Raw genomic sequence first — 12,250 nt, forward strand, 5'->3', positions numbered from 1 at the left:
GCAAATTGCTGGGAGGCAGAGGCAGATTTTTTTTCCCCTTGTGCTAATCAGGCTGTTTGCTGTTTGTTGCAAGGAGGTAAGTCAATGCCTATACACTGCTCAAATTATTAGACTTATTTTTTAAAGACTGCTTTATTACTGTTCTAATCTAGACAACTTAACAAAATGAAGAAGCTTTTTAAAACAAATGCTTGATCTGAAGAGGCCCAGTGCTATTGTATCTTCTTTTAAAGGTTCCACCACAAATGCGCGAACGACAAAAGCGCGTCTGACTAAACCGCGGTGACAAAACCGCGCCGACGAATGAGCGCTGAAGCACGCCGACAACAGCGCGCCGACAGAAGCGCGCTGTAACATAACCCTAAACCTAACCCTAAACCTAACCCTAAACCTAACCCTAACCCTAAACCTAACCCTAAACCTAACCCTAACCCTAAACCTAACCCTAAACCTAACCCTAAACCTAACCCTAAACCTAACCCTAAACCTAACCCTAACCCTAAACCTAAACCTAACCCTAAACCTAACCCTAAACCTAACCCTAAACCTAACCCTAACCCTAACCCTTAACTTAACTTAAATCGCGCTTCTGTCGGCGCGCTTCTGTCGGCGCGCTGTTGTCGGCGCGCTGTTGTCGGCGCGCTGTTGTCGGTGCGGTTTTAGCGCCGCGGTTTTGTCGGCACGTTTTTGATGTTCGCGCTTTTGTCGTGCCACACTTTTAAATAACAACTATACTTCCAGAAAGGCAATTTAAAAAAAATATACAAATATACAAATATACTCTGAAAGGTAACCCCACAAAGTGTATATTGTCTGTACTGTTTGCTGTTTGTTGCAAGGAGGCTAATTGCTGGGAGGCAGAGGCAGATTTTTTCCCCCTTGTTTTCCTTCCCAAAAGCTAGGTGCGTCTTATACTCCGGAGCTTCTTATACTCCGAAAAATATGGTAATTAGTGTCTTTTCTCTAAACATCCACTTCTTCATTCTTCGTTCTTTCTTATATTGCAAGCTCTGGATTTTAGTTTCCAAAACTGGAAGAGGCTTAAATTGGAATGTGCTGCTTTACAGATTCAAATGAATGGGATGCATTCAGGTCTTGGATTAGGTTTTTGAGTTGGAAAACAGATTTCTTCTGGATGACGCAATCCGTGCTTTTCAGCGCTGATTTGCAAGGGACACACTGCCTGATTGTGTGAAAGTAGGTCAGTGGAATTCCTGCCCGGTGAGGAATAATAGCGGATCAGGGTTTACTTTCACATCCGTCCTGCATTTACGGACACTGAGTATAGACTAAGGCAAATCATTTCCGCTTGTATGAATCCTGGTGCCTCTGTCTGAAAGAATAAATGGTACAGTCTGGGTTGAGTTACTGCGAGAGGGATCAGAGGAAACGTTGAAAGTGAAAATTGTTTTCAAGATATACTGTGCATTTTTGCATTCCCAGGGGCAACGAGAATTTGTTTTTAGGTTTTATATTTCTGATTTTACATTGATAATGGGTAGACCTTCCCAATTTCTTGTGCCTAAGAGGTTGCCAATCCTTCATTCTCTTCTTTTTTTTCCCTTCCCGATCAAAGGCAAAAATATTATGTGATTTATTTCTTTATTAAATTATTGGCCAACCATCTTACCATGGAGTAACTGTACTTATAATAGCAATGGCAATAGCACTTAGGCTTATATACCGCTTCACAGTGCTTTACAGCCCTCGCTAAGTGGTTTACAGAGTCAGCCTATTAACCCCCAACAATCTGGGTCCTCATTTTACCCACCTTGGAAGGATGGAAGGCTGAGTCAGTCTTGAGCCTGGTGAGATTTGAACTGCCAAATTGCAGTCAGCCAGCAGTCAAGCAGAAGCGTGGCATGACATAACCGCAAACGTCAAAAGCGCGCCGACAACACCGCGGCGCTAAAACCGCGATGTCAAAAGCACGCCGACAACAGTGCGCCGACAACAGCGCGCCGACAACAGCGCGATTTAACTTAAGGTAAGGTTTAGGGTTAGGTTTAGGGTTAGGTTTAGGGTTAGGTTTAGGGTAGGTTTAGCGTTAGGTTTAGGGTTAGGTTTAGGGTTATTTTTAGGGTTATGTTACAGCGCGCTTCTGTCGGCGCGCTGTTGTCGCGCAGTTTTGACGGTGCGGTTTTGTCACCGCGCTTTAGTCACACGCGCTTTAGTCTACCGCGGTTTTGTGGTGGAACCAAGCAGAAGTAACCTTCAGTGCTGCACTCTAACCATTGTGCCCCTGCGGCTCATACAATATTAAAAAGATAAAACTATATAAATGAAATATTACAAAAATGCAAAACAGAACCCTAGCTAAACGATGGGAAAGGGAGGAAGACGGAAGGGAGGAGGTGGGATCGGTTCGTAATCTATCAACCACCTCCAGTGGGATGCTTCCCCATTGGAGCCCCAAGCCATCTGGCAGAACCAGGTCTTTTAAGCTTTTACGGAAATCTTTAAGATCTTACAGAAGACTTTAAGGTTTTACAGAAGGTCAGGAGGGTTGGATCAAAGAGAATTACAGAATTAATGCTTTGGAATGTACCAACATGAACTTAAGGTTGTAAAATATGAAACAGCGTGGCCATGAAAAACAAGATGTTGGTCAGAAGTACCTTTATCTCGACAAGCTTCATACAAAGAGATCCCACTGGCGTAGACAGCAAAATAAACTCCTGGAACATTTTTTTTTTTACCAAGAGTATAACTTTACTGAGGATTCCCTATGGGTACAGAACTAGAAAAGCCGGATCTAACTATTTCGCGCACAAACAGCATAGGAAAACTTTCCCTTTTCTCCCCGGACCTTCCCTTGTCCATTCTCCATCGATCATTTGCACTTGCGCTGTTTTGGGAATGATTTGTCTTCCTCGGATGTTCTCAACCAATGACCTGGGGTGTTGGATCCATCTCATGCTTCCAGTCTGTACACTTTCATTTCAAATTTCCCTCCTAAACCTCCCTTACATCCAATGCATTCCCTCCCCTGGTTGCGAGCGGGGTTGCATAGCGAGTCAACCATGGCCAAGATTTTTTATTTTAGACTAGCTGATAACCTGACATTGTCCAGGTTTTTATTTGTAGGGGAATAATGTCTGGCCAAACGTAATTTATAATGTTGGATTTTTCCCCTTACCAGAAGGAGCGCCCTTGTGGAGTACTATAAAGCCGTTACCATGGCAACTCCACTGCGCTTTATAGTAGAAGCCATTTTACGGCAGTACAGTAGAAATTATTCTAAGGCACAACAGGCTGTATATTAACAGAACACACACACACTGAGAGGTGTTAGGGGTGTCTTACCCCCACAGTATTTTTTTCCAGAGAGTAAATCATCTGTGTACCAAGTTTGGTTGAAACTGCTGAAGGCGTTCCAGAGTTATGCTGGAACATATACACACAAAAACAGCTATATATATATATATATATATATAGATAGATAGATAGATAGATAGATAGATAGATAGATAGATAGATAGATAGATAGATAGATAGATAGATGATAGATAGATAGATAGATAGATAGATAGATAGATAGATAGATACAGAGAGGTGAATTAGATAATTCTCCAGCTCAGAGTAAGAATTAAGCCAGGACCCTTCTGACTACATGATTTCTTAAAATGAATACTAACTAGACTTCTGTATTTATTTATATTTCACATTTCTTAAGTGCCCATTTTCCTCTGTAATGTTTCAAGCTGCCAGCCTTGCCTACCGCTCTTATGGGGATGCATTGGAGATCATTTTTCTCTGCAGCCTTTCTAGGAAATAAAATGAAGAGTGTTGAAACCTGAAGCTTTGATTCAAACTGCACCGTCTTGCCCAGAAAAAGCAACAAAATTAAGTGTTGGGGGGGGGGAGCATCCAAGGAACAAGTGAAGATGAATGGGAAGGGATTTCAACAATTGCTTTGGAGTAAATAACAGAGGCGTGTGTGTGTGTATGCACATATCCCCCATGTTGTGATTGTTCTTGACATGGCCGGAGACTCAGTGTTCCCCACTTCTAGGTTGGCAGTCACTCCATAATATATTGTTGAGCATAGAAAGCAATTGCCGGCTTAAATGGAGGGTGAGAAATCTCTTAGGGTTGGGCTGGAGGTTAATGTAACCCTTCTCTCTCGTGCAGCTGGTGGGACCATGCCACACCACCGAGGCTGTCTCCGGTTACTGGCTGCTTTCTGCCTCACCTTCCTCTTCCTCACGTTCACTGCCTCTTACAAGCCTGTCATCGTTGTCCATGGCCTGTTTGACAGCCCTTCTGACTTCCAGCTCCTGCTTAATTTCATCAATGAGGTGAGTGTGGGAGGCCACATTGATCGGACTGATGGGTGATGATGGGAACTATAGACCTCATAAATAATCATTTGTATCCTCTCCTCTCTTCTCCCTTCTCTCTTCTCTTCTCCTCCTCTCTTCTCTTCTCCCCCCTTTCCTCTCTTCTCCTGTCCTCCTCCTCTCCTCTCTTCTCCTCTCCTCTCCTCCTCTCATCTCCACTCCTCTCTTCTCTCCTCCTCTCCTCTCCTCCTCTCTTCTCCTCTCCTCCTCTCTCCTCCTCTCTTCTCTTCTCTCCTCCTCCTCTCTTCTCTTCTCTCCTCCTCCTCTCTTCTCTTCTCTTCTCTTCTCTTCTCTTCTCCTGTCTTCCTCCGCTCTCTTCTCCTCTCCTCCTCTCTTCTCTCCTCCTTTCCTCCTCTCCTCCTCTCCTCCTCTCCTCCTCTCCTCCTCTCCTCTCTTCTCTTCTCCTGTCTTCCTCCGCTCCTCTCTTCTCCTCTCCTCCTCTCTTCTCTCCTCCTTTCCTCCTCTCCTCCTCTCCTCCTCTCCTCTCTTCTCTTCTCCTGTCTTCCTCCGCTCCTCTCTTCTCCTCTCCTCCTCTCTTCTCTCCTTCTCCTCTCCTCTCTTCTCTTCTCCTCTCTTCCTCCTATCCTCTCTCCTCCTCTCTTCTCTCCTCCTCTCCTCCTCTCTTCTTTCCTCCTCTCTTCTCTTCTCTCCTCCTCTGCTCCTCCTCTCTTCTCTTCCTCTCCTCTCCTCCTCTCTTCCCTCCTCCTCTCCTCCTCCTCTCCTCCTCCTCTCCTCCTCCACTCCTCCTCTTCCCTTCTCCTATCCTCCTCTTCTCTTCCTCCTCCCTTTCCCTCCTTCTGCTCCTTTTCTCCCCTCTGCTCTCCTTTCCCCCCTTTTTCTCCTCCTCCTCTTTTCCTTCCTTCCCTCCTCCTTCTATCCTTTTCTTCTCCCCTCCTTTGCTAATCTGGGAGGGAGAACATCTGTAGTCACCTTGTCCTGATTAGAATCTGGATTAGGGTGTGATTTATTTTTCTGGGCCTCAGGTGACTCATTCTGGGCAGGCTTTAGACAGAATATACATAAAACCTCTGTGTGGTATGATAAACAGGCTGATATTGCACAGGGATTGAGCTGGAAAGTCTGGTTTTTCTAGGCTGGGGAAGAGGAGGGCTGAAACACTGAAACTGCCAAATGCTTGTTTTATTAGCATCCAAGTCTCAATTCATGACCCTTCAAATCTAATAATCCCTTAGGATAGTATAGCCTTTATTGTCATTGTACAAAATAAATACAACGAAATTGGTTTGTTTTGAAAGGTCACCCATTCTTTCATCCAGACCAAGCAACATGCCACAAAATACAATTTTAAATCTGGTAAACCCAACCCTCCCTTTTCTTTAGCGTCTTGCAACAATTAATGCTTATTCTTAATTTTTTTTTTTTTACTCTTGCCACGTGTACCAAGAAATATCCCTTTGCCGTTGTTTAAGTTATACCGTCCATCAGTCATCAGTATTGATAATGTCTGAAATAGAAATCACATTTTGGTGAAACATTCATCTTGATTATGTAAATTCTGCTCAACAGAGATAATTGTAATTTATCCTGTCAAAATATCCCACCCTTTTTTCCAAGATTAGTCACCATGCTCCTTCCTCTACTCCTTTCCCCGCTTTGCAACACCCTGTAAGTAGTTTAGATTGAGAATTATAGTGGTACCTCAATACTCAACATTAATTGGTTCCGGGAGATGCAAAAACTATGAGTATCAAACAAATTTTTCACATAAGGAGTAATGCAATGAGTCACAAGACAGCTGACCCCAACAAGTTCTAGCTTGTGTGTTGAGTACCAAACAAACAACGAGTACCAAAACAAAACGTTCACGTCAAAATGTGCTGAGTACCAGATTTGCTGAGTTTCAAAGCAATTGCATACCAAGGAAGCACTGTATGTCTCAGTAGGACTATGAGCCAAGATCTCATTAATCAACTCTGGCCTTATGTAATCACTACATCACACTGTCTCAATACATGAAAGAGAAAAGGGGGGGGGGGAAATAGCCACCAGGTAATATTCCCCCCCCCCTCAATATCAGTGTGTCATCAAATATACTTTCTTCAAATTTCAAGGCAAAACAAGTTTAGGATTGCTGCTTTCTGCATAGAATGACTGCAGTGGGTAGCTGTGGTTGTGTTGTGACCAGACTTTGAGCTACCCTTGTTGGTTTGGGGCAAGAATATTTAGGAGAAACTGGATCATCAGATTTTCCCTGATGGAGATAAGGAATAAGTTGGGAACCACTGGTGAGATTCATTTTTTTTTACTACCGGTTCTGTGGGCATGGTGTGGCTTGGTGGGCATGACTTGGTGGGCATGGCAGGGGAAGGATACTGCAAAATCCACATTTCCACCCCACTCCAAGGCAAGGATACTGTAAAATCCCCATTCCCTCCCTACCCCACTAACCTGCGTTCCGGCTCCATTCTCCTGTGCAGGCCAACAGAAGAAGACCCAGCTGATCAGCTGGGACTCAGAAAGCAGAGAATAGATGGGGGTAGGGCCAGCCAGAGATGGTACTTGACGGTTCTCTGAATTACTCAAAATTTCTGCTACCGGTTTGCCAGAACCGGTCAGAACTGGCTGAATACCCCCTCTGGTTGGGACTAAGTAATAGATGTAGCTTTATGTTGATGATATTTGTATCTAGAAGGAAGAGACAGCGATTGGAGTAGTGCAGGGTTTACGTTTCCTCTTTGTACACCTTTTATACTTCCCTCATCCTTCCTCGCTGTTGAAAGCTGTGTGTTATTACTTTACTAGCAGGGAAAAAAGTCTATGTAACCTAGTAGTTCACCTGTAAGATTTTTTTTTTACAGCACTTTATGCTTCAACCTTCTTCCTGGAGGTTCAGTTTACTGTAGAGCGTCAGCCTAGATTTTTCCCAGTGTCCAAAGAATGTGATAAAGGATTGAGAATATCTCGTGCTTTTCACCCCTGTCAAATTCCTACAGACTCATCCAGGAACCAACGTTTCAGTTGTGGATTTGTTTGACCGAACGGAAAGCTTGAAATCTCTATGGATGCAAGTGGAGGGGTTCCGGCAAGCGATTTACCCCATTATGCAGAATGCTGTTGACGGGGTCCACCTTTACTGCTACTCACAAGGTAATGGGGGCTCTTGGTATGGCCAAAGAAAGGTCTGGCTCCATATTGGAGCAAATACATACCGTATTTTTCAGACTATAAGACGCACATTAGCGTTAGAGGAAGGGGGAAAAAATCTGCCTCTGCCTCCCAGCATCCTTCCAATATTCATCTGGCTAGCGTTATCACCTCCGTGGCCCATTCGCCACAGTCTATTCACCACCGATCGCTGCAATCGGCAGCAAACGGGTGGCGGCAATGGTGGGATTCAAAAATTTTACTACCGGTTCTATGGGCGTGGCTTGACCATGACATGGTTTGGTGGGCGGGGCAGGAGAAGTATACTGTAAAATCCCCATTCCCTCCCCACTCCAGGGGAAGGTTACTGCAAAATCCCCATTTCCTCCCAATCAGCTGGGACTCAGGAGGCAGGGAATAGATGGGGACAGAGCCAGTCAGAGGTGGTATTTAGCGGTTTTCCGAACTACTTTAAAGTCTCCACTACCTCTCCAGAACTGGTCATTACCTGCTGAATATCACCTCTGGGTGGCAGCGATAGGCGGTGATAGGCGGTAGCGGCGATCCCCACCGCCTAAAACAGCTGATCACCAAACACCACCACCCTCCGCAATATTCGCTCTATAAGATGCACAGACATTTCCACCCAGTTTTGGGAGTGGGGAATGTACGTCTTATAGTCTGATAAATATGGTAGGTAGTCCTTGACTTACAACTACAATGGAGCCTGGAATCATACTGGCTGAGGAATTCTGGTAGTTGAAGTTCACCCATTGTAAAGCTGCTGAGGTTAAGAAACACTGGCCTAAAGCAATGTTAGCTGAGAGATACTGTGAGAAATTAAAAGTTATGTTAAGGTTCTAATGCCTTTTGTTGTTGCCAAACCCCCAAATATGGCTGAGGCTGCTATGATGGTCATAAGTGTGAGGACCAGTTGTAAATCACGTTTTTTTCCCCAGTGGCATTATAAGTTCAAACAGTTGCTAAGCAAGAGGTTGTAATTTGAGGACTACGGTACTTGAAAGGCCTCGCTTCTAATCTTCTACCTATTGTGAAAGGTTGGTATTTTTTTTTTTAATAGAAGGCCCCAAAAATCAAGATAGAAGACCATTTTTTAATTTGAATGAAGATTTAGAAACAGGTATTGTGATGTGGACATTATATAGATTTGGATTGTGTTGGGAGAAGAACGGAGCTGTTGACCCTTTTCCAAAACTTGATTCTTTTCTATTAAGATCTTTAAATTTAGTAGCTGGAGTTGTGCAGTGAGCCATTGTTTGAAGTGCGCTGGCTCCTGCATGGGTCAATCTGCACCCTGATTGGTTACTGTGGATACGGAGGGGGAGTTTCCCCCTTTTCCCTGTTTTTCTTCTTCTCTGTGCCCTTTATGCTCTCTGATTTACCCCATGATGTACTGATGTGCCTATCTTATTTACTGTAAATATAGATGTGAAATGAGTTATGAAAGTTTATTTATATGCCGCCCTTTTCCCTGGGGGGGACTCAGGGTGGCTTACAACTCAAGGGGGGGGGAGAGGCAACTACCATATTTTTCAGAGTATAAGTCGCACCTTTTTCCCTCAAAAAAGAGGGTGAAAATCTGGGTGCATCTTATACACTGAATACAGCATTTTTGGCCTACTGAAACCCCGCCCCCTTTGCAAAAATGGACGCGCAGAGGGTTTGGGAGACTTGCAAAGTGCTCCTGAAGGCTGGGGAGGGCAAAAATGAGCAAAAAATGAACCGATTTTGCCCTCACCCGCAGGAGCATTCTACAAGTCTCCCAAAGCCTCTGCATGCCCTCCTTTTTTTGCAAAAAAACGGTCCATTTTTGCCCCAGCCCCCAGGAGCACTCTAAGCCTCCCAAAGCCTCTGCATGCCTCTTTTTTGTTGTTGCAAAAAATGGCCCTTTTTTTGCTTGTTTTTGCCCCCCCCCCCAGCTTCCAGGAGCACTCTAAGAGCTTCCCAAAGCTCTGCATGCCCCCCCCCCTTTCTATACAAAAACTGAAGTGTGCAGCGGGTTTGGGAGGCCTGCAGAGTGCAAAACGTTTTTTAAAAATTTACCTCTTCAAAATCATGGTCCGAAAAATGCAGTATATTAGCAAAATACATCCATGAACACTAATTGGCAGCTAGAAGACGACGTGACAAAAATTCATTAATTTCACAATACATAGACAGATTTGCTCAATTGGCAAAATGTGACCGTCCGAAATCAAACCATGTCCAAAAATGCCAGGGAATTTCTAGAAGACTGGCACTTCGACAAATCAGCCATCAATAGACACATTAACAACATCTATAGACAATGCAAAAGAGACAATGAACCAGCTCAAAAGAGAACAAAAAGACTCCAGCATTTCTCCACCAGTAATCCGCAGGCAGATTTAGAAACAAATAATGTGATGTGGACATTATATAGATTTGGATTGTGTTGGGAGAAGAACGGAGCTGTTGCCCCTTTTCCAAAACTTGATTCTTTTCTGTTAAGATCTTTAAATTTAGTAGCTGGAGTTGTGCAGCGAGCCATAACACACAGTTGTAGTCCATTGTTTGAAGAGCACCAGCTCAAGAGAGAACAAAAAGACTCCAGCATTTCTCAACTAGTAATCCGCAGGGAGATCAGCATAGATTAATTCCAAGGTTAACTTCAGACCAACAATTGAGTAAACAATACCCCAATCAAGAAATTGCCAAAGAGCCATCAGTAAACAGCCGAATCAAAGAATCTCTAAGACTCACCTACACAGACAGGCAAGGATACCAGAATATAAACTGATAGCAAACAGCACTCCTTACTACTGTGTTTCCCCGAAAATAAGACAGGGTCTTATTTTCTTTTGACCCCCATAATAAGGGCCTGGGATTATTATCGGGCGGCGGGGGGGGGGCTTATTATTTTCTGGCAGGCGGGGCAGGTGAGAAGCGGGACGCATGTCTTACCTTTCCAGCTCCGCCACCTTCCTCGCCGTTGTGTCCAGGGAAACACATTAAAAAAAAAAACCCCTTCTCGCAAGTTCAAACTTCTCCAACTTGTGAGGTTTTTTTACAAAGCGTTTCCCTGGACACAACGGCGAGGAATGCAATGGAGCTGCCACGGTCCAGTAAGATGTGCTTCTCGTGCTGGGACACAATTGGGGGGATGGCAGGTAGGGCAGGGGGGGGGGAGGATCAGGGTGCGAGACGCGTGTCTTACTGGACACTGGCAGCTCTGTCACGTCTCTCGGCCAATCTGTGCAGGGAAACACCTTGAACAGTAAAGAAAAACTTCTCACGAATGCCGGAATTAACAACTTCTCGAACTTGCGAGAAGTTTTTTTCTTCACTCTGCAAGGTGTTTCCCTGCACAGACCAGCCGAGAGACGCAACGGAGCTGTCAGTGTCTGGTAAGATGTGCATCTCGTGCTGGGGTGCAATTTAGGGGGTTGACAGGTGGGGATGGGGATGGGATGTGACAGGCAACGAGACACATGTCTTACTGGATACTGGCATCTCCGTCGCATCTCTCGGCCAGTCTGTGCAGGGAAACACCTTCTTACACAGTAAAGAAAAAACTTCTCGCAAGTTCGAGAAGTTGTTAATTGCTGCCACTGTCCGATAAGATGTAGGTCTCGCGCTGGGGCGCAATTTGGGGGGTGGCAGGTGGGGTACGAGGCACAGCGGGTGCTCTTTTTGTGGCAGGCGCTCTTTTTGCCACTTTTTGGGGAGGGAAGGCTAATTTGCGGGGGGGGGGATTTTAGCCCATGCCTTGAAAAGCCGATTAGGCTTAGTATCAGAACATGTCCTATTTTTGGGGAAACACAGTACCAATAGCACTGATGATATTACCTAGTTAGGGTAATCAGATGTTTGTAAAAAAACAGGCCAGCTCAGAGAGCACCAAGGGCCCCATAAATGTATTTATTTAACATCAGAGCCGTGGTGCAGTGGTTAGAATGCAGTATTCCAATAACCTACAGCCATTGGTGGTTGTTGTTAAGTATGTTGTCAACATGTACATCATAATGCCCTATGCAAGAGCTATGCTAAGGTTCTAATGCCTATTGTTGTTGCTCAAGGAAAAGCATTATCCTGCCCGCCTGTCTTGATCTAACCTCAACAGTTCCTTCTAATGTTGGCTCTCCTATCTTACCTTGTTCAAAAATAGAGATAGGGGATTATCTGGAATGATCTGGAGAACCTGGATGGTTTCTTTGGCTGTTTGTCCTGAAATTTTATTGTACATATTTATTATTACATTTATATGTCATCTCGCAGTCACACACTTTCCCACATAACAGCTGTGTTTGGTGTAGTTGATGCTTATAAGGCAGAGGGTCCCAGCACCACAAAAACACTGGCTAATTCTGCCGACTGCCAGCAGTTTGATCCTGATCTGCTCAATGTTGACTCAGCCTTCCATCCCTCCGAGGTGGGTAAAATGAGGACCCAGATTGTTGGGGTTCATAGGCTGACTCTGTAAACCGCTTAGAGAGGGCTGTAAAGTCCTGTGAAGCGGTATGGAAGTCTTAAGTGCTATTGCTATTCATATGAAACTACAAGTCAGCGTCTCTGATGCCATTTGGATACTGGCTGCGCAATTCCCTAACAATTTTCACTCTGTCCTACAGGAGGACTCATTTGTCGTGCTCTGCTCTCTACAATGCCCGACCACAATGTGGACACATTCATCTCTCTCTCCTCCCCGCAAATGGGGCAATACGGGGGTAAGTACTATAATGAAACAAGGATAAGGGACACTCTGGTGACATTTGTGTGGGACTTTGGGACGTAAGTCTGGAGTATAAGGGAAAAAGAAAGCA

At 44.6% G+C, this 12,250-nt stretch overlaps 1 protein-coding gene across 5 annotated transcripts in view; it reads left to right on the plus strand.

Moving 5' to 3' along the window:
• Positions 1 to 12,250, plus strand: part of PPT2 (palmitoyl-protein thioesterase 2) — a 60,185-nt gene that overhangs the window by 31,950 nt on the left and 15,985 nt on the right. For all 5 annotated transcript variants that reach the window (XM_087708444.1, XM_087708440.1, XM_087708442.1 and 2 more), the window contains exons 3-5: positions 4,135 to 4,301; positions 7,298 to 7,451; positions 12,059 to 12,154. In XM_087708444.1, coding sequence (XP_087564570.1) covers positions 4,146 to 4,301; positions 7,298 to 7,451; positions 12,059 to 12,154 — 406 coding nt within the window. In that variant the 5' untranslated portion in view covers positions 4,135 to 4,145. The remainder of the gene's footprint in view (positions 1 to 4,134; positions 4,302 to 7,297; positions 7,452 to 12,058; positions 12,155 to 12,250) is intronic.

The sequence above is a fragment of the Thamnophis sirtalis genome, unplaced genomic scaffold (genome assembly GCF_051295495.1).
Source record: "Thamnophis sirtalis isolate CommonGarterSnake01/CBP01778 unplaced genomic scaffold, rThaSir2_p1.2 scaffold_3, whole genome shotgun sequence".
In the NCBI taxonomy this organism is placed as follows: domain Eukaryota; kingdom Metazoa; phylum Chordata; class Lepidosauria; order Squamata; family Natricidae; genus Thamnophis; species Thamnophis sirtalis.